The sequence below is a fragment of the Artemia franciscana genome, chromosome 16 (assembly GCF_032884065.1).
Source record: "Artemia franciscana chromosome 16, ASM3288406v1, whole genome shotgun sequence".
Taxonomy (NCBI): domain Eukaryota; kingdom Metazoa; phylum Arthropoda; class Branchiopoda; order Anostraca; family Artemiidae; genus Artemia; species Artemia franciscana.
The window spans coordinates 22,020,013-22,043,221 of record NC_088878.1 but is presented as its reverse complement, the minus strand read 5'-3'; the positions used below and the strand labels follow the sequence as shown (position 1 = coordinate 22,043,221).

Genomic DNA, 23,209 nt, shown 5'->3' with positions numbered 1-23,209 from the left:
ACAGATCCACACACAGACAACTTATTTTTATATATATAGATATAGATAAGCTAGCCCTTATCACCAGTAAAAAAACAAAACAAAACAAAAAACACTTTTTATGAAGACAATTCAAAGCTCACAGATCCTGTCAACATCCCTTCTTCCCTCCAATCCCTCCAAACTGATCTCAACCACATGTGCTCCTGGGTCAAAAAATGATTGCTGGAATCCAACACTGAAAAATGCAAGGTCATACACTTTGGACACAACAAACCCAACCAACAGTTCCTTCTGACCCAAAACCCTGGGAGTCACCATATACTAGAGCATGTTCAGGAGGAGAGAGACCTTGGAGTTGTTGTAGACTACCAGTTGAAATCAGCTCCCACTCACAGAAGATCTCAGCCAATGTTAGCAGAGCCCTAGGCATCATTAAATACAGCATTACCAGCAGAAGTAGAAATGTAATCCCCAAGCTCTACAAAGGACTGGTAAGATTGTGTTTGGAGGTGGGGACCATCCTGGCTATACGTTAATAGCTAGGGATTTTTCAGATTTTTATTAGAGATTTAAAAAATGAGACAGTGGAAACACTGACAGATACCCTTAAAGAAGAAAGGAAAGAAAAAGCGAAAAAATGGAGAACAACGGCCGCTTTTGGAGCAAATTTTGGAATGGGAGCAATAATAAAACTAAAAAGAATAATATCACTGTGCCAACTATCCTAGATAGAGGATTGGCTAGAGCCATTATATATCCTTTTGAATATGCTAAAATTTTAATTCAGGTAGGTCCCTTTAGGCCAAGCTATTTTGTCTGAAGTTTATTCTTCTGGAATAACATAGTATAAGAAAAAATGGTAAAATTTTGGTTTATTGACTTATGGCTCTGTCAGGAAGGGGTTAGGTTAGGAAAATGAAACTTTCAGGAAGGGGTCTAAAGGCTAGACTATGTCCCAGGAAGGTATTTTGAAGTACCTAACTCTACTCCTTTTCCCTCTAGAGGGTCCTAACCTTTGATGACCTTGAAAAATATGTGTGTTTTATGAGTGAAACGTTGCAAAATATATCTTCTGCTTGAATAAAGTATAACAAAATGTTTTCCAGCTTCACAACTTTGCTCAATCCCAATTTAGCCTATAAGGTTTTAAAGAAATTGAAACACATTTCCTAAATTTTGAAAAAAAACATTGATATGGCTCAGAATTTTACTCAGATAACAGGAATTGTATTTTCACAACTAAAGGCAGAGAAAAAGCAACTGGTAACTGAAAATTAAGGTAAAGTGTTGTTTTGTCAAAATTTCAATAGGTAACAATAGGTAACCTGTCATGTAGGCAAATTTCAGGGCCCTCTAGAGGAAGAAGGAGTGGAGGTGGGTATTTCAAAATACCTTTCCTAGACATACTTTAGCCTTTAGACCCATCCCTGAAAGTTTCATTTTCCTAACCTAACCCATTTTTGAGATAGTCAAAAGTTAATAAACTAGAATTTCACCAAAAATCCATCTCTGACTAGCACTCTAACCACAGAAATAGCTTATCACATCCAAACTAAAATCTACAATAGAGTACTTCTAAAACAACCCAACTACAGAGTACACTATAGTGATAATTGAGTGTATTATCCTGAACTCTAAAAATTCACATGTTTTATGTGTATGTCTGTTTAACATAAAAAGCTCCATAGAGCCATGTTAACAAAGAACAAAAGAAAACAAAATGCACAAGTAATTAAAAGAATCAATTAAAGATTTAAAAAAATATAATAGTTGTAAATACATCATAGTTTGTATAATTGGCTTACCAATAAAGTGAACATACCATTTGATGCTTTTTTATGTTATTTACAAATGTAATAATTGGCTCTATTGAAAATTCAAATTTAAGCACTTTTTGACCTAACTACATATAATTTTGTCATTTTTATAAGCTCAAAAAGTGCATTAATTTGCAATAAAATTTATTATTATATTTGTAAAGAACTTATAAAAGGCATCAAGTGGTATATTCACTTTATTGGTAAGTCATTTATATGAACTGTGAAATAATTATGGTAATAGCTTAGCTTACTAATTAAAAAAGAAAAAGTAATATAAACTCAAAGAATCATCAAAGAACAACCTCCTATTGGGCTGTGCCCATTCTTACATGCTGCACCAGATTCCTAGTACTCAAAACACCCATTCTCCAACAATTTGTGCACTAACAACTTAAAATTTTCACTCTCTCTAAAAGCATTTCCTATGTAAGAAATCACCCATTTAACATTGTCCCTAGACAGTCTAGTTATAAAATGGTCTGCAATATTTGTTCTGGTACATTTGTACAAAACTATCAGAACACAGCCTCCCTGGTTAGAAGGCTCAGGTAGTACAAGGGATATGTTTGAAGTATGATTATAACAATTTACTAGTTTTGACACATTGACATTATTCTCTTAAATTAATTTTTTTTTTGGGGGGGGGGAGGCTGTATTCTATTATGGTAGTCTCTCAACTACTGCCTTGTGAAATTAATCTCCACAGCTTTTGTTTGTGATAAGAAATTATTTCTCCTTAATAATTCCTCTAATATGGCCATATAAGTTTGAATTTTAGGTCCTATTTTTCTGTAGGTCATCAAATCTGTCCTTCCAAACTTCAATTAGTAAAGAAAGTTTCTTCATTTGGCCATTTTGAGAGTTTTTACTAGCTGCTTTATAAAGGCCCATGGCTTAATTTTCAAATTTATTATACCTTAGAAACAGAAAAATAGAACTGCAGTAGCAGTCTGCACAGTCTAATGTTTTATCCCAGTTTTCCAGTAAATACTGAATATAGACATGGCTTGAATGTTTTGTGGTTGATCACTTGTGAAGGATAAAAATAGTACTAATAAATTCCAAATTTTGTGCTCTCTCTGAATGTCATGGTTGTAGCCTGAATAGTCAAACTGTGTTCCTTTAGCAGCACCCATAGCACTTACAAAGGATCTAACTGACAACTTGCTGACTAAGACAGATAAAAGGCTGCTTTTATTACCTGTCAATCTGAGCATCCCTTCTGTCTTTTCTCCTTGGTTGTACTTATAACCACTTTTTTTGTTAATGAAATAAATCTAAAAAAAAAAAAAATCAATTTCAGTTCACTTGCCAATCCGAGAAGGTTGAATAACACCAAAATTAGTCAAGTCTTGGGTTCTGAGGTTACTTGTAACCTTAAGCTGCTTATTCAGTATTTATAAGTGTGTCCCATGCTCAAATGCTTTGCTATTCTCAAACCTACCCTAGATATTGTGGCCAAAGTTGGGGATTCCCAATCTCTCAGGATGAAAAATAAAATGTCAATAACACACCAGTCAAAGTGGCCTATTACTGTAAAAATTACCATAAATCACAGCTTGGAGTCACTTTTGAATCACTCCTTGTGATGACAGTTGCATACATGGTTTATTAGATTCTTATGCATCCCAGTCAAATATCCATGGTTTTTCACTCCAATCAGCATCCATACAGGGTTTGAATACATCTGTTGATTCAGCAGAAAGTGTTCTCCTTGAGGCTGTTCCAGAGGTTCATAATCCAGTTCAAAAACAAGCTTTATCTTACACCAGTCCTTGCATGAAGTTTGCAGATATGTTTTGGGTGTCCTCCAGTTATGTAGGATGGGTCAATCTCCAGGAGCTCATTTTCTTGATTGGTAGAGAGGAATTTGTGTACCTGGATCATGTCCCCACATTTCCATCTGTAGACTAAAGAGGGGAGGTTGAGTTCCCTCAGCTGTTCACTGTAGGGCTTGTTTTCCACACCAGTAATCAGCTTAGCAGCCGTTTGTTGGATTTGCTCAAGAACTACCTTGTCCTTTTGAATCAAGGGGTAGCTAGGATGGTCCCCACCTCCAAACACAATCTTACCAGTCCTTTGTAGAGCTTGGTGATTACATTTCTACTTCTGCTGGTAATGCTGTATTTAATGATACCTAGGGCTCTGCTAACATTGGCTGAGATCTTCTGTGAGTGGGAGCTGATTTCAACTGGTAGTCTACAACAACTCCAAGGTCTCTCTCCTCCTGAACATGCTCTAGTATATGGTGACTCCCAGGGTTTTGGGTCAGAAGGTTGGTTGGGGTTGTTGTGTCCAAAGTGTATGACCTTGCATTTTTCAGTGTTGAATTCCAGCAACCATTTTTTGACCCAGGAGCACATGTGGTTGAGATCAGTTTGGAGGGATTGGAGGGGAGAAGGGATGTTGACAGGATCTGTGAGTTTTGAATTGTCTTCATAAAAAGTGTTTTTTTTTTGTTTTGTTTTTTTACTGGTGATAAGGGCTAGCTTATTTACATATATATATATTGAACAGGGTAGGGCCCAGGAATGCTGCTCTGGGGGACCCTGCTGGTGACTTTGACTTCATCAGAGAGTGTGTGACTATTTGCTCCTGTGGTCACTTTCACTTGCTGTGTTCTGTCCCTCAGAAAATCCTTGATCTAACTGATCACTTTTGGACTAAGAGACAGGGTGTGTAGCCTGTGAATGAGGTAGTGGTGACAAACTTTGTCAAAAGCTTTGGCTTGATCCAGCAGGATTATATCCACTGGTACTCCTTTTTTTCTTGTAGGTCAGTGTAAGACTCAAGAAGGTTTGTATCAAACCTTCCAGTTAAATAGTTTTACCAGGGGTGCTGATAAAGCAGGTCTTAGTTCCTTCAGCAGTTGTGGACTCAGACCATCATGTCCAGTCAATTTGTTGGCACCAAGCTCCTCAAGCTGTTTGGTTACTTCATTGAGTTTGACTGGTGAGTGTAACATTGGGAAGGGAGTGTGACCCTGTTCTGCTGGAGGGAGGCTGATTGGAGGTCATCCTTAGAAAGCTCTGAGGCAAACTTCTGATTCAGAAGGTTAGCTTTTTTGGAGGCACAGGAAGAGACTGAGCTGTTATTTTCCAGGTCTGGTACTGAGTGTCTGCCTGGTTTACACAGGGAGATATGTTTCCAGAATAACTTAGGGCTTTTCTTGACATTTGTGGCCAGATGTTCTTTGTAGTTTGCAGTGAGTTTCTGCATTTCTTTCTGAGGAGTTTCCTGGCAATTTTGTATTTTTGTATACTGTTGTAATTTTTTGTTTCACAAACTTCTCCCAAAGTTTTTTCTTCCTATTGCATAGTTTCTTGATTTTTGGGGGAGGAAAGGTAGAGTTTTTGGTTTCTTTTTCCATGTCATGCTGGTATGTTTGGCTTGGCTCTCTAGTAGGGTATTTTTTAGGGTTAGCCATGAAGCCTCCACATCATCTGAGATCAGAGTTTCCAGATTGGCATCTATCAGCTCTTACACCATCATCTTGTAATTAGTAAAGGATTGCTTAGTATATTTTGATGGTTTGGAGTTGAGTTGTATAGATTAGAGGACTGGCATGTGAACACTTGAGCCAATTGGTCTGAGAGTCTGTGTCCTGATCACCTTTTCTGGGTCATTGGTTATGACTAGCTCAAGTGTTGAAGGATTTTGTCCCAGACACGTTCTTGTGGGCACGGTTACTGTTTGGTACAGAAAATTATCAGTAAGGACTTAAACTCATGGGTTTTGTTCTAGGCTTGACCTGGTCATACCTTGGCCATCTCTCCAGAACAAGCTTGGAAGGTTGAAGTCCCCTGTCATAAGCAAAGTTGCCTTTGGAAAGTTGGATAGTATGAATTGTGTCATTTCAGCAATTCTTTGTTCAGAGGACAGCTGGCATGACTACTGGGGCTCCTGGAAATTTAACCTAGGACAAACATTTTGTTAGATAGGGACAGAGATACCCAAGTGACTTCAACCCAAGGTAAGTAAGAATTTGGGACAGAAATTTCTCTTCCCTGGAATTCCTTGAAAGTCAGAATAGCAACTCCTCTTCTGCAGTTTGGATTGGACAGATTGCTGAAGATGTTGCATCCAGTGGGGCAAATTGAGTCTTCTGTCAGTTGAAATCTGGAATTCCTAGGGCAAATTTCTGACAGAGCTTCAATATCTATCTGACTTAGTTTGAGCCGTGTTACCAGTTCTGGCATCTTGTTGGTGATAACATCAATGTTTGCTGTCACAATGTTTACAAGTTTTTGGGTGTGTCTGGGCAACTTTTGGTTATAAACACTATTATTCTCACTTACAGTTGAAGTGGCTGGATTACAGCTGAGGTACGCAGAGCAGCTATTGAGGGACAATGTAGAGGGGTATGGGGACCTAACTGTTAATTCACTATTTTTTACTTTCACAGAAGTTTGCTGTTACATTGTTATTATTACTCACATATAAACTATTTACAGGGGGGCTGAAATGGTAGGAGATAATGGCTATTTTTCCATGCTCAAGCAGCTTGCTATCAGAATTGCTTGTGTTTGCCCATTTTTGTGATTTTTCTTTTTTTAATCACTAGGTCTGTTTCTCTGCATGCCAGTCTCTTCTTCATCTTTTCCAGCAGGGTTTTTCTGGTGTTGCAACCTTCGTTGAAACTGTTGCTCTAGTGTCAATTTGTGCTGGTAGGATGCATCCAGGATAAGCTGCTTTTCAGTAGAGCTGGCTACTACGAATAAGACTGGTGGGTGTTGCAGTGGTTGCCCAGCCATGAGGGCTTAGGCTGGTAATCTCTTCACAGTGAAAGCTTTGGTTGCTATTTTGTAGGTATCCTGGAAATATTTGGCAAGGAAGTCTTTGTCACTTGCTTGGATTGGAATTCTGTATCTGCTGATGTTGAGTTTTTATTGCTGCCTGTCTTGCTTGCTTCTGACTGTGTGGTGTAGGTGTTCATCTAGTCCATCTGGTACAAGCTCTGTCACTTGTGCAGTCATTGCCAAGTCAACGATCGCTTCTACCTTGATAACATTGCATTTTGTGGCAAGTTCCTTGTGAATCTCTTTGAGGCCCTTGTTGTCAGTTGACATTATGCTAGCAATGTCGTCATGTACTTCTTTTTTGAAAGATTCATGAGATAATATAATTTGAGTTTATGCTATCAAGTATTTCTAGTATACCCTAGTGTTACCAACAGAACTTGAACAAAATTAATGGTTTTACTGCTACTGCTGCCAACAACTCACCACAACACCAAGGCACCTGAGGCCAGCACAGCTGCAAACTCTCCTCAATCCCAATCTATTCAAAGCCTTCCTCTTTTCCTCTTTATACCCTCCATTGAACTTCCAATCTCCCTTAAATCTTCTTTATAACATCCTCATATCCCAACTACAGACAACCTGCTTTCCATTTAGCCCTGGATGGTTGGCCAACAAGAACTATCTATGGCAATCTTTCATTTCCAGAATGTGTCCTGGACAAGTCAACCTTTATCTCATTACAGCTCTTGAAAGTGGGATTGAACTGTATTTTTTAATGTTGATTGTTTGAAACATGGTCAGTCAGCTGGCTACCCAGAACAATCCATTGGCAATATCTGTGGAAAACATTTTGCAAATTTTCATCTAGTTTTTGGAGTGCTTGTGCTTCAGAACCATATTTGATTACTATCATCTCTTTAGCTTCCAACATTCTAATTTTGGTTAACAAATTTATCTTCCTAACTTTTCAAACTTTTTTCAACTTAAAAAAAAAACACCCTGAGCCATGGGTAGTTTACTTTTAACGTAGTTAGTGCTCCCACTGTTTTTTCTAATAATACTGGCAAGGGAAGTGAAGCTGTTCACCTAATTAATCTTTTTACTACCCATTTTCACCTTTTCATCTTGTCATATTTCTAGCCTTAGTGACCTTGTCTTATTAACATTAATTTTTAAACCCATTCTAGCACACCAAACTTGCAAAACCTATTAAAGCTCATTCATTTTGCTCAAACATTCATTTAGGACAGATGTTTTTCCTTCCCAGTTGATTCCATGTTCTGAAATTGCCTTTCTTGTGCTCCTTAAGGCAAAGTCTATAAAATTGATCCATATTAAGGGGGATAAAACACAACCTTGCTTAACTCCCAATTTGATATTAAACAAGCTGCTAACCTCATTTCCTACCTTAACCACAGAAGTATTATTCTTGTACATAGCACTAATCACTTTAATATGTTTGTCTGGTATACTATACAAGGATAATACCTTCACTAAAGCTCTTCCATCAACAGAGTTGAACGCATGATCATAATCTATAAAACTGAAGACCAAAAAAGATAACTTCGAAGACCACAACTGAGGACCAAATGTGTTTGATAACTCAGGCTCTCCTCAATTATTAACCTAAGGTTGGAAGTTTGGTTGGTACATCCTCTACCTTTTCTAAAACTGCACTGTTCTTCTCTTATCACTTGGTATATAAAAAATCTTAGTCTAAAAAGTATCATATTACTAAGTATTTGTTACCTACAGAGACCAGACTAATGTCTTGATAATTACCAAACTTACTCTTATCACTTTTCCTATGCAGTAGTTTATTTAGGATTTTCCTAAAATTGCTAGGTTCTTCCCCTTTTTCAAAAATCATTATTTAGTAAAAGTATTTTGTATAAAAGAATTGATTGTACAAATTTTGTAGAGGGCTTATTGGATTCCTAGTTGGAAGTTGTAGTGCCATCTTAACCTCATATTATCCTGCAATGCATTGGATAGAAATTTGGAGATGGCCATTTGTTGTTGTAGAAACTTTGAAAACAAATCATTTGATTGGAAATCAAAAGGGTTAGTACCCTTTTTAATACTCAAAAGTGATTGGAGGGAAATTAACCACCCTCCCTTGTCCACCATTTCTCTAAACACATCCAAATTTTGAGATAGTCATTTTGTTGAATGCAACTGAAAGGACTGGAATTTAAGTCTTTGAGGATGACCCCCCACAGTCCCCAGGACAAGGTAAGTTATGTTCTGGGGGCATAAAGGCTGATTGCATAAACTTCGGAGAGGGAAGGAGGGGGGGGGGTGATTTGTAATCAAAAATGGCGCTGCCATTTTTAAGATTAAAACATAAAATCACAAAGAAAGGATAAAACAAGGACAATAAACAGTTATTTTTTTAAAATGTTTTTTACTGGGTGTATTCTGTCCTTGTTTCATCCTTTCTTCACAATTTTATTTTTATCATGATTAGCCAGGGTGATATCCCCACCCCTGAAACTTTGTATTTTCCCGCAATGCATTTTGAGATGGCCAGATGTTGTTGTAGAAAATTTCAAGAATACTCATTCAATTTGGAAAAAGAAAGGGCTACTGCCCTATTTATTAGGCGAAAGTGATTGGAGGATAACAAGTCTCTTTTCTCTGCATACCATTCAATTCCAAAAACACATAAAATCAAAATTTTGAGATAACCATTTTGTTCAGTGTTGTTGAAAAGTCCGGAAATTATGTCTTTGATAACTCCCACGCCTTCTCAAGATTAAATAAAAAAAACAAGTTTTTTGAAATGAAAGTAAGGAGCGACATTAAAACTTAAAACGAACAGAAATTACTCCGTATATGAAAGGGGTTTTTTTTCCTCGACGCCCCGCTCCTTACGCTAAAGTTTTTTATTGTTTTAAAAAGTAGAGTTGCGAGGAAGAATCAAACTTTAGCGCAAGGAGCGGGGCGTCGAGGAGGAAAAACCCCTTTCATATACGGAGTAATTTCTGCTCGTTTTAAGTTTTAATGTCGCTCCTTACTTTCATTTCAAAAAACTTGTTTTGTTTATTTAATTTCTGAAAGTTTTTGAATTAATGCATGTCTGATTTTGGCTCTCTGTACATAAATTATTAAAATGAAATTTGCATATTAATTCTTTTTTTTTGGCTAAATGGCTTTCTCTTAGTTTTGATCAGACGATTTTGAGAAATAAGGGGTGGGGAAGGAGGCCTAGTTGTCCTCCAATTTTTCGGTTACTTAAAAAGGCAACTAGATCTTTTAATTTTTAACGAACGTTTTTATTAGTAAAAAAAAATACGCAACTTAAGAATTAACTTACGTAACAAACTTTTATATTCTTATATTTTTGATTATATATATGAGGGGGTTGGCCCCCTCGTTAATACCTCGCTCTTCACACTGAATCTTGTTTTGTCCCAATTCTTTAAGAATGACCACAGAATCAGAAAGGCCGTAGAATAAATAGTTGAAATTACTTAAAAAATTTTTAGCATAAAGAGCGAAGTATTTATCTCCTCCTAAATACCTCGCTCTTTTTGCTAAAGTATTTTTAGAACCCCTCATATGCGTAATAATCTCTGTTCGTTTTAAGATTTAATGCTTCTCGTTACTTTCGATTGAAAAAACTTTTTCATGTTTATATATTTTTTTTTTATAGTAATGTTAGAAAGTCCTGCGCCCTTTTCATTGAATTTCTCTGCCCCCATGAAATATTCCTCCAAGGAAAGATCCTCCCATATAGCCCCCTCCCCTGAACCCCACACCCAAACCAAAAATCCCCCTGATAACGTCGGTACACTTCCCAGTAACCATTACTGTATGTAAACATTGGCCAAAGTTTGTAACTTGCAGCCCCTCCCCCAGGGACTGTGGGGGGTAAGTCATCCCCAAAGACATAGTTATTATGGTTTTAGACTATGCGGAATAAAATGGCTATCTCAAAATTTTGATCCGTTGACTTTGGTAAAAAAATGAGCGTGGGAGGGGGCCTAGGTGCCCTCCAATTTTTTTGGTCATTTAAAAAGGGCACTAGAACTTTTCATTTCCGTTAGAATGAGCACTCTTGCAACACTCTAGGACCACTTGGTCGATACGATGACCCCTGGGAAAAAAAAACAAATAAACACGCACCCGTGATTTGTCTTCTGGCAAAAAATACGAAATTCCACATTTTTGTAGATTGGACCTTGAAATTTTTTCTATAGGGTTCTCTGATACGCTGAATCCGATGGTGCGATTTTCGTTAAGATCCTATGACTTTTAGGGGGTGTTACCCCCTATTTTCTAAAATAAGGCAAATTTTCTCAGGCTCTTAACTTTTGATGACAAAGACTAAATTTGGTGAAACTTATATATTTAAAATCAGCATAAAAATCCGATTCTTTTGATATATCTTTTAGCATCGAAATCTTTCTTCATCGAAATTTTTAGCATCCGTTTTTTAGAGTTTCGTTTACTATTGAGCCGGGTCGCTCCTTACTACTGTTCGTTACCACGAACTGTTTGACCAGAATATAATTTGTACTATACCTGCAATGAAAATTGCTATGGATTGTCAATTCAATTTAAATATACTGATATATATGTTTCTTAAAATATTAATAATTATTTATTTATTAAAATTAAAAAAGTTAACACTTTAAATGTGTTTTGTTTATTTAAATGATATAGTAAATAACCAAGTCAAATTCAAAACAAGCAATAAATAACATGATTAGAGCTGACAACCCCATGCCTTCTCAAGACCAGAGCATAATTCGCACTTCACTGAAAACAAAATAGATTTAAATTGTTTTCACTTTGTTTTTATTTGTCTAAGATGTTTTCAATAGATATATGAAGGAGAAGTACCGCCCCCTTGAAATCTAATTACAGCGCAAGTTTCTGGTGCCCTTTTTAAGAGTAACAAGAGATTGGAGGGCCAACAGCCCTTTTCTCAAGCCAATTCATTTCCCAAACACATCCAGTCAAAATTGAGATACCCATTTTGTTCAGCATAGTAAAATGGTTCAGCAACTATGTCTTTAGGGATATTAGGCATGTCAACCTCCTTAGCCCTTTATGCTTTAAAATTTTTGGGGATGCTACTATTACTACTTCTGCTCTTACAATTCAAATAAATAAAAAGAATATAATAGTTTTCAAGCTGTCAAAGAGCATAGATAGAATCTTTTGGGAATGATGTTAAGTTTTATTTTTCATGTCAACTTCAAAAACTTTAAATTACAAAATACTGTCTGTGTCATGATTAAAATCTGTTGAAAAGTTTCTCCAACATATAAATAGCCAACCATAATATGAATTTTTATAGAAGATTACATTTAAAAAAAACTAGTTTTTTTAACTGAAAGTAAGGAGCGACATTAAAACTTAAAACGAACAGAAATTACTCCGTATATGAAATGGGTTGTCCCCTCCGCAATCCCTCGCTCTTTACGCTAAAGCTTTTAATTGTTTTAAAAAGCAAAATTGTGGCAAAGAATCAAACTTTAGCGTAAAGAGTGAGGGATTGCGGAGGGGACAACCCATTACATATGCGGAGTAATTTCTGTTCGTTTTAAGTTTTAATGTCGCTCCTTACTTTCAGTTAAAAAAAACTAGTTTTTTTTTATGTAATTTCTGAACGTTTTTGAATTAATGCATGTTTGATTTTGGTTCTCCACACATAAATTATTAAAGTGAAATTTGCATATTAATTCTTTTTTTTGGCTAAATGGCTTTCTCTTAGTTTTGATCAGACAATTTTGAGAAATAAGGGATGGGAAAGGAGGCCTAGTTGCCATGCAATTTTTGGTTACATAAAAAGGCAACTATAAATTTTAATTTTTAACGATTTTTTTTATTAGTAAAAAATATACGTAACTTAAGAATTAACTTACTTAACAAATTTTTATATTCTTAAATTTTTATTATGTATATGAGGGGGTTTGTACCCTCGTTAATGCCTTATTCTTTACACTAAATCGTAAGTTTTGTCCCAATCCTTTAAGAATGACCCCTGAATCAGAGAGGCCGTAGAATAAATAGTTGAAATTACTAAAAATATTATAGCATAAAGAGCGAGGTATTTATCTCCTCCTAAATACCTCGCTCTTTATGCTAAAGTATTTTTAGAACCCCTCATATGCTTAATAATCTCTGTTCGTTTTAAGTTTCAATGCTACCCTTTCCTTTCAATTGAAAAAACTTTTCCATGTTTATTTTTTCATTTTTTTATAGTAATTTTAGAAAATCCTGTGCCCTTTTCATTGAATTTCTGTTCCCCCATGACATGTTTTCTCCAAGGAAAGATCCTCCCACATAGCCCCCTCCCTTCAAACCCACCCCCAAAACCAAAAAAATCCCCTGAAAACGACTGTACATTTCCCAATAACCATTATTATATGTAAACACTGGTCGAAGTTTGTAACTTGCAGCCCCCCTGTCAGGGACTGTGGGGGAGTAAGTCATTCCCAAAGACATAGTTATTACAGTTTTTGACTATGCAGAACAAAATGGCTATCTCAAAATTTTGATCTGTTGACTTTGGAGAAAAAATGAGCGTGGAAGGGGGCCTAGGTGCCCTCCAATTTTTTTGGTCACTTAAAAAGGGCACTAGAACTTTTCATTTCCGTTAGAATAAGCCCTCTTGCGACATTCTAGGACCACTTGGTCGATACGATGACCCCTGGGGAAAGGAAAAAAATAAATAGAAGAAACAAACAAATAAACACGCACCCGTGATTTGTCTTCTGGCAAAAAATACGAAATTCCTCGTTTTTGTAGATAGGAGCTTGAAAATTTTGCCATCGGGTTCTCTGATACGCCGAATGCGATGGTGTGATTTTCGTTAAGATTATGTGACTTTTAGGGGGTGTTTTCACCTATTTTCTAAAATAAGGCAAATTTTTTAAGGCTCGTAACTTCTGATGACAAAGACTAAATTTGATGAAACTTGCATATTTAAAATCAGCATGAAAATCTGATTCTTTTGATGTATATTTTGCCATCAAAATTCTGTTTTTTAGAGTTTCATTTACTATTGAGCCAGGTTGCTCCTTACTACAGTTCGTTACCACGAACTATTTGAAACCTTAAAGATATACCATGTTTTTTTTAATGAAAAAGACTATGTCAATAAAACACAAACAGATGTTGATTAACTTTTTCCCCAGTACAAGTTTTTCCAAGAAAAGTAAAGAGCTCCATTAAGCCAAGAATGAGCAAAAATAAAACAAATATTTTTCTTAGCATATAACTACCACAAATCACTATGAATAAATAAATGAAACTCAAAACAAACAGAAGTTGTCACTTTACTGAAAATAAAATCCATTTGAAATGTTTTCACCTTTCTTACTTTCATGAATGAAAAATTATCAAAACCTTGACAAAGAAATGTCAGTATATCTCAATTTAACTAACAATCCATGGTCATTTATTTGTTTTTTTTTTCAGTAAAGTACAAATTGTCCTCTGGTCTTTAGAAGGTATTGAGGTTGTCAGCCCTGCTCATGTTAATTTTTGATTATTTTGAGTTTGAGTTGGCTATTTGGTGTTATTTCTGTTCGTTTTGAGTTTTATTTATTTATTGATATCTATTTATGGTAGACTTAGCCTTGGAAGATAATTTGACTTCATTTTTGCTATTTTCATCTTAATAGAGCTCTTTGCCTTTCTTTTAAAAACTCGTCTTGTGGAAACAGTTTTTTAAATTAATAGCTAAAAAAGGAGGGGGTTAGTAGAACACCTTAGGGTAATCCACTAAAGATAAGGAGAGGGGATATTGTTTCAGATACTTTAGTGCTTGTGATGTGTGTGATAAAAAAGTCACTTATCTCCTCTGAAATTTAAACTTGTATGTAATTTTGTTTATTTTCACATTTTTCTTTTCAGATTGGATATGAGCCCTTAGAGCCAGTGTCAGGAAGATCCCTTTTAGGATATGCAACACTTTTTTATCCCAACTTAGTTGAATACAGTAAGAATAACTCATATAGTTGCTTCTCAATGACATCCCTCCTCTCTATGCAAAGATTCTAATGCTACTAAAATTGAATCTCAAATGGTTTTGCACACTTCTTTGAGCATAGCTTTTATAATTCACTGACCGAAAAATCTAGTTTTCCTGATGAAAGAAAAGGCTAAAATTGAAGCTGAAAACAAGTAAAAACAAGAGCCAAGAGCTGATATAGCACATGTGACAAGGCTGGAACCTAAAGTTAGACTTGGTCCTAGAGTTATTGATTTTGCTGCTCTTTGTTTACTGGAAATTATTGCAAAGATAAACTTGGAAATACAGCGTTCCTTTTCTTTTCTTGTTTGGTAATCTACATGTAATGAAGATAAGTTAGTTCAGAGTGCAAAAAACTAATAAAAGCACTTTTTTGTATACCAAACTCAGCTAGTTGATAAATTCCAATGTTTTAGTTGCTGACTGAGTAATAAAAATTTGTTTTGGTTGCTGGTTGAGTAACAAAAAAAAAAAAAAAAAAATAATGAAAGCACTGTTGAGTATAACAAACTCGTCTAGTTGGTAATTCCCAAGTGTCTTAGTTGCTGACTGAATATAAAAAATTTAATGAGAGCCCTTTTCAGCACAAGAGCACTACAGATTCAGCTAATTGGTAAATTCCAAGTGTTTAAGCGCTGACAGAGTAACACAAATTTAATGAAAACATTTTTCTATCATAATAAACTCAGCTAGTTTGGGAATTCTGACGGTTTTAAATTCTGACTGTTTATTTGCTAACTGTGTAACACAAATTTAATTAAAGCACTTTAGAGTACAATAAACTCAACAAGTTGTTAAATTATGACTGTGTTAATTGCTGACTGAATGTCCAAAATTGAAGTCCCACAGTAATTCTATGTCAAAAAATTCCGAGTCAAAAAAAATTTTGGTTAAAAAAAATTTTGTTCCAAGAAAAATTTAAGCCAAAGTAAGTCCCATAATAGTTCCCAAAGTCCCAAAAAAGATTCCAAGTTGGAGAATCCAAGCCCCAAAAAAAGAATATTCAGAATCAAAAATAAATAATATTCGCCTCGGCAAATTTTATGGTGGTTTGGTGGTTATGGTGGTTTCCAGGCTAAGGCAGTAAGCCACCCAAAGGCAGTGTTTATGTGGTATTTAGTTTTCATATCAGTCTTTTCTGTCTCCTGAAGGTCCATGTCCAAAAATATTATTTCAGGGATTAAATTCAATAGTTCAAGAATAGCTAGCAGGGAGGAGTATTTTTCAAAACTCATGATTATATAGGCCTATGATATAAAAAACACAAACAATTTGGTAAATGCTCTTTTTGTTTTGATATTGTTCTTTACCATTCCTTGAAGCTACAGGCTCAAAATATTCCAAAGACTGAATTCAATAGGCTAAATGTTGCTAGTATGGAGGGATGTTTTTTTAAAGCTGATGATTATATTTTATACACAAACCCATACAATTCATTAAATGCTCTTTTATAGTTTGTATATTGTTCTTTACCATCCCCTGAAGATCCAGGTTCAAAATATTCCATGCATTGAATTCAATAGCTCAAGAATGGCTAGTAGGGAGGGATGTTTTTAAAAACTAAAGATGATACACATACAATTTGGTAACTAAAGGGAATGTAAATGCCTTTTGATAAGCCAAAACTGTATGAGAAACACTCCTGTCCACTGAACATACAACAAAAAATATATAGATTACACAGCTCTTGTATATTATTGTCCTCATCAAAATTCCTTTTATTAGATATTTTTCTTGATTAAACTAAATTTATCATTAGATAATAAATTAGACCAATCCCCATTTTTTATATCAAACATTTGGCATTCAAAGTGATATTTCCAAGAATGTTCTTATAACCAGATGCTGAGATAATGTAATTGTATGAGCTGTCATAGTATCTGTTGTTTTGTTTCACCAAGAAAATAAACCCGGCAAGTGATGTTTCCAGGAAATGTTATGGCTCTGCGAGGAGTATATGTGGATACAAGTGGCTATTACCTCCAATAGTGCACTGGGATAGGGCTTCATTAGTATCTGGGCAAGGGATATGAGGGCTTAGCAACTCCAATAGTACACTGAAATATGACTCCATCAGTTTCTGTGTAAGGGACACTACTTATATATTGATTTCAAAATTAAAATTTCTGTAACTTTGGACAGTGCGTCATTTCTTCACTTTAAAAAAAAGAAAGACTTCATGAATTTGAAAAAATTGCTATGTTTCTTATAAATGCTAACATATGTAATGTTGGTGGATAAATTTTTTGATAGTATCATTTACTGTTTAATTAGTATTAAAAGATTGTGTATTAGTGGTCATGGTTCGAGCAGTTGAGTAATGACTTATTGCCTATATGTTTCAAGTACAGTCTCATTGAACATCGTCAGGAATCCTTAAATAGTAATTATTGTGAAAATTCAACGCTCCTTTAGAACATATAGTGGTATTTTTATGTTTGATTTTTTGATTGCAATATTAGTCCGATATTTGTAATCAGCAATATTGTTAATTCTTAAATATCAGTTTTGGTAAGGAACAAACTATTCCTACTACTAATACTAATTACTCACCACAGCACCGAGCCGCCTGAGGCCGACACAGATACGCACGCTTTTCTTCCATCCCAATCTACTCAAAGTCTTTTTCTTTCTACCCTCCCATGAACTTGATCTGAGCATCAAACTGTGTTCCTGGACTATAAATTATTTTATTTTTAACATTTAATCATTTAGGACCATTACTTAGATAACTTCAGAATTGTCATGAGTTGGTGAGATTCATTGTGTCCCCATTTAAGTAAAGCTGGGGATAGGGGATGATCTTTGACAAAATATGAGCCCAAGAAAACCTCTTTGGGTCTATTCATACCTAATTAAATTGTTAGCATGATTCCAACAAGTGTAACGAGTCTACCATTTCTGAAATATACTCTTGAATGTATATATATATATATATATATATATATATATATATATATATATATATATATATATATATATATATATATATATATATATATATATATATATATATATATATATATATATATATATATATATATATACATATATATATATATATATATATATATATATATATATATATATATATATATATATATATATATATATACATATATATATATATACATATATATATATATATATATATATATATATATATATATATATATATATATATATATATATATATATATATATATATATATATATATATATATATATTCGGTCTGTCAGTCTGTCGGTCCCGGTTTTGCAACTTTAGGCACTTCCAGGTAAAATAGGACGATGAGATTTGGCAGGCGTATCAGGGAACGGACCAGATTAAATTAGAAATAGTCGTTTTCTCGATTTGACCATCTGGAGGGGGGAGGGGGGCCCGTTAAGTCGGGAAAAATTGAAGTATTTTTAAATTACGAACGGTTGATCAGATCTTAATGAAATTTGATGTTTGGAATCGTGTCTCAGAGCTGTTATTTTAAATCCCGATCGGATCTGATGACATTTGGGGGGGGGAGGGGGAAACCTACAACTTGGAAAACACTTAGAGGGGAGGGATCGGGATGAAACTTGGTGGAAAAAATAAGCACTAGTGCTAGATACATGATAGACATAACCAAAACGGATCTGCTCTCTTTGGGGTAGTTGGGGGGGGGGGGAAAGGTAATTCTGAAAAATTAGAAAAATGAGGTATTTTTAACCTACGAACGGGTGATCGGATCTCAGTGAAAGTTCATGTTTAGAAGGAAATCATGTCTCAGAGCTCTTATTTTAAATCCCGACCGGATCTGGTGACATTGGGGGAAGTGGCAGGGGGAAGCCTAAAACTTGGAAAACACTTAGTGGAGTGATCATGATGAAACTTGGTGGGAAAAATAAGCACAGGTCCTTGATACATGATCGACATAACCAGAACAGATCCACTCTCTTTGGGGTAGTTGGGGGGGGGGGGCTAGTTCTGATTTATTAGTAAAAATAAGGTATTTTTAACTTACGAACGGGTGATCAGATCTTAATGAAATTTGAGGTTTGGAAGGATATCGTGTTTCAGAGCTTTTATTTTAAATCATGACCGGATCTGGTGACATGGGGGAATGGGTTGGGAGGGGAAATCTAAAACTTGGAAAACACCTAGAGTGGAGCGATCGGGATGAAACTAGGTTGGAAAAATAAGCACAAGTCCTAGATACAAAATCGACATAACCAGAACTGATCCGCTCTCCTTGGAGTAGTTGGGGGGGGGGGTGGATTCAGAAAAATTAGAAAAAATGAGGTATTTTTAACTTACGAACATGTGATCAGATCTCAATGAAATTTGATATTTAGAAGGATATCGTGTCTCAAAGCTCTTATTTTAAGTCCCAACTGGATCTGGTAACATTGGAGGGAGTTTGGGGTGGGGGAACCTAAAATCATGGAACACGCTTAGATTGGAAGGATCGGGATGGAACGTGGTGAAAAAAGTTAGCAGATGTTTTAGATACGTGATTTACATAATTGGAACGGATCCGCTCTATTTTTTTTGGGGGGGGGGAAATTGAAAAATTAGAAAAAATAAAGGATTTTTAGCTTACGAAGGAGTTATCGGATCTTCATAAAATTTCATATTTAGAAGGACCTCGTGACTCAAATCTCTTATTTAAATCTCAACTGGATCCAGCGTAATTGGGTGGGGGGCAGTTGAGGGGAACCGGAAATCTTAGAAAAAACTTAAAGCGGTGAGATCAGGATGAAACTAGATGGGAAGAATAAGAATCTGTCGAAGACACTTGACTGACATAATCGGACCGGACCTGCTCTCTTTGGTGGAGTTGGGGGGGAATTTTGAAAATTGAGGTTTTTAACTTACGAAAGGATGACCAGATCTTAATGAAATTTAATATTTAGAAGGTTCTTGGGCTTTAAATCTCTAATTTTAAATTAACCAGATCTTGTGACACTGGGGAGAGTTGGAGGGGAAAACTGGAATTCTTGGAGAACATGAAAATTGGGGTATTTTGATTTTACGAATAGGTGATCGGATCTTAATGAAACTTGATATTTAGAAGGAATTCATGTTTCAGAGCTCATATTTCAAATCTCGACCAGATCTTTTGACATTGGGGGGAGTTGGAGGGGTAAATATTGGAAAACACTTGGAGCGGAGGAATCGGGATGAAGGTTGGTGGATAGAATAAGCAAATGTCCTTGATACGTGATTGACGGAACCGTACTGGATTCGCTCTCTTGGGGAAGTCGGGGGGAGGGGTTCAGTGATTTGGCGAGTTTGGTGCTTCTGGACGTGCTAGGACGATGAAAATTGATGGGTGTGTCAGGGAGCTGCACAAATTGACTTGATAAAGTCGTTTTCCAAGATTTAACCATCTGGAGAGGGGGGGGGGCTAAAAGAAGAGGAAGAATTAGAAAAAATTAGGTATTTATAATATACGAGTGAATGATCGGATCTTCGTGAATTTTGATATTTAGAAGGACATCGTGACTCTGAGCTTTTATTTTAAATCCTGACCGGCATTAAGCCTCTTTTTTTCCTTTTAAATCAATCTACTGATTCATAGAGTTTAGCTAGAATTCATACCATATGGTCTCTTGGCTCTTAGCTCTTCTTGCCTCGTCACAAGTACCATATGAGCTCTTAGCTCTTGTTAAGATCTGAATTCTAATATTAAACTATGATTTGCTCTCGGAAAACTTTAAAATATCTATTAATAAATTTTAATGGGGACTAATTGCTACTTGTGAATTGTGTACTTACTTTGTTTTACATTGGACAATTATGATATTAATGATTATTGTTAATGTACATGTTATTTCTACCCTTTTCTTGTAATCTTCGAAGCATTGTGCATTGAATATAGACATATATCTAAATATGTCTTTTTTTTTTGGGGGGGGGGATAAGTAGGTAATTGTTAAGTTTTTTTTTCCGTTTTAGACTTTTACATTTCAATAGTCGCATAAATTTTTAAAAAATTACAGAAATTTCAGTTGTATTTATAAAAAAAAGTTGCATAAATTACATAACAAAAATAAAACTGTAATACATCTCTCATCAACCACTCCACCATGATGATGATAATATGAACAATGATAATAATAATAATAAATAAATAAAAACTACAAACCTTTTCCTAATAAACATTTTTTTTTTTCAAATGACTTTTAAATAACCCAAGGTACTAGGCCGCCCGAATGTTCTCTGGAATGGAGTTAAATACACGCGGCTCTGAAAATCTAGGGAAACCAGTCTTGGTTCCACTTCTATGTGACCGAAAAAATTTATCAGCATTTTTAGTTTCATAGCTATGTATTAAAATATTAGAATTTACAAAGTTTCCACATTGGTAGGCAACAATTCCTAACTGGTAGTCATTTTATTTTGCAGCAATGTATATTTACCAGCGCGATGGCTTCCTCGGCCTTTATAGAGGCTTCCTTCCTTGGCTGTTCGGTTATGCTCTCGGGGATTTTGTTTATCAGGAAGTTACAAAGTTGATACGCTTTGAGGTGAGATGCTGTGCACTTTATTTTATTGATTAATCACGGTGGTAGCTAAGACACATTCAAGCTGGTCTAGGCAACATTTAAAAATACATAAAAAAGTGCGTATTGTTAAGATATTTAAAAGAAAAATTGTGAACAATTGTTTAGAAATGTTTTTGATATCAAATTATTTATTATACGAGTAAAAAAATAAAACAACTATTTTTAAAGATGAATTTCGTAACAATCCAGTCAAGTTAAATTGGCAAAACAAGTTAAAGAACTGTAAATGGCACTAATTTCATGAATAGTGATTAGTTTTTCTTGATTTCCCGTCCTATTCTTAATTAACATTCAGATACCTAATAAGTGCCTTAAATTATCATTTTTAATTTCAAGTTTATTCTGTTTCATTTATTCATAATATGCTAGTTTTTTTCTTTATTTCGCCGTTGCAAGTAGGATTTAGTAGATTTCTTTTATGTCTATTTATGCTCAGATTTTGATAGGAAAAAATTCGACTCTATTGTCTCTCTAAGTATTTGGGAAAGAATTGGAAACCCCAATGAAGTATGATTGGGCTAGAAAAGGCTTAAAATCTTTTTCCCATCTACTTTGTATATAAGTGATAAAAATTATAGTACCTTTCCCAAGGGCTAACAGTGATGATGGGGCAACCAGCCTGGCTCTCTGTCCTTCTCTTCTACCTGACCCCTCACTCTTAGCCCTGATTAGGCCAGATATAAATCTTGAGATAGTCATTTTACTCAGAAGTCTCCAAAGTTCTAATATATATTCATTCGGTGTCGACGTTACCCCTATGGCCTGGGGAGCAATGCTTAATTATTTAGAACACCAATAGTTCACTGATAGAAAGGGCATGTATATTTGATCTTGGTTGTGCGATTAGCTAGAAGTTCTTAGGATAGGTTGCTAGACGAATATTACCATCCCATGGGCTGACTCTGAAAACGTCACACACACCTGAGTGAGTCAAAAGATCCTGCGAGTATCACAGTTTTCATATCACGGTTATCTACAACAGCTCAGAATGGCATGGGGGACTCAGTTGAAAATTTTGCGGGTTGGAAAAAGTCAAGTGAACATAATATTTTTATTTGGGGGAGAGAATTAGGATATTGTTTGGGATAGGAATGGAGAAGACGGGCAAAGGGGGAGGGGAACAAATCTTATATTGAGGAGAAGGGAAAAGGGCAAATAACATCGTCTTCGAACCACCAAAATATGTTTTGCTATTAGCTCCTATTGTACTATGGCACTTAAAATTTATTTAAGGTTAAGTAGTGAGGTAAATCAAAAGATACTGATCGAAATGGTGAATTTGCAATAGCTCGGGAGTGGCTTGGGGTATCAGGTATACATTTTCAAGGAGTGTTGTGGGCTGTGGAAGTAAACGTTTCATCATGGCTTGGTGTAGAATGTTGCACTAAATTAAATTAAAAGTTAATAAAGTCTGTTAAAATATATTATCTGCAATATCCTGGGAACAGCTAGTGGGATGGAGCCGAGGTTTTTAGAAACAAATTTATATGAAAGGAGGAGGCAAGGGGACTTCAAATTTTATGTCAGGGATAGGCGCTAAATATGTTTTGTCTCTAGCAAGCCTAAACATTTTTGTACTATTCCTTGCTATTGCACTTAAAATCTATTTACGGTTAAGTAAATCAAAACTCATTATGAGATGCCCTGTGATCAAAAAAGCATTTTTCAGAATTATGGGAACGGCTTGGGAGATCAAGTTGGAACTTCTAAGGATTTGTTTTTGAGTGTGAAACCATGCTCACCTTGAATTTTAACTTGGGAGAAGAAGAAGGCTAAACCGATTTTGTTGCAAATCTGCCTAAACGTTTTGGCACTTTCATCCTCTTTCGGATGAGAATCTATTTACTGTGAAATAGCAATGTAAGTCAAAAAAGCTCTATGCATCCATCTTGTTTCCTATCCCCAGGTGAGTGAACCCCTATTGTAGAAAACAAATCTGAAACTAATTTTGCTTGTGTTGGTTCGCTAAGCCTGAAAATAGTCCCAAATTTATATCTGGCGTGTGATGGGTTTCTAAATTAAGAGGACTTTAACGATGACAATCAATTTTGGAAGACAAATTGTTTGTATTGATCCATAGATCAAGAAATTTGATTTTGTTTATGCTGATCTGCTTCAAAATTAAG

The 23,209-nt window shown here is 35.3% G+C and overlaps 1 protein-coding gene across 1 annotated transcript; it reads left to right on the top strand.

The window, feature by feature from the left end:
• The first annotated feature begins 593 nt into the window (after nt 1-593).
• On the top strand, nt 594-22,880 carry LOC136037224 (mitochondrial carrier homolog 1-like). The gene is made up of 4 exons (XM_065719827.1): nt 594-769; nt 14,420-14,504; nt 20,923-21,044; nt 22,753-22,880. The coding sequence occupies exons 1-4, from the start codon at nt 620-622 to the stop codon at nt 22,828-22,830; spliced, it is 435 nt and encodes a 144-aa protein (XP_065575899.1). The 5' UTR covers nt 594-619; the 3' UTR covers nt 22,831-22,880.
• Nucleotides 22,881-23,209: the final 329 nt, after the last annotated feature.

Bases quoted from the DNA above. Each gene is read 5' to 3' on its own strand.
- LOC136037224 (XM_065719827.1), top strand. From the start codon at position 620: ATGGAGAACAACGGCCGCTTTTGGAGCAAATTTTGGAATGGGAGCAAT. The intron at 770-14,419 runs GTAGGTCCCTTT...TTTTCTTTTCAG, and splicing joins ATGCTAAAATTTTAATTCAG to ATTGGATATGAGCCCTTAGA. The intron at 14,505-20,922 runs GTAAGAATAACT...TTTATTTTGCAG, and splicing joins TCCCAACTTAGTTGAATACA to CAATGTATATTTACCAGCGC.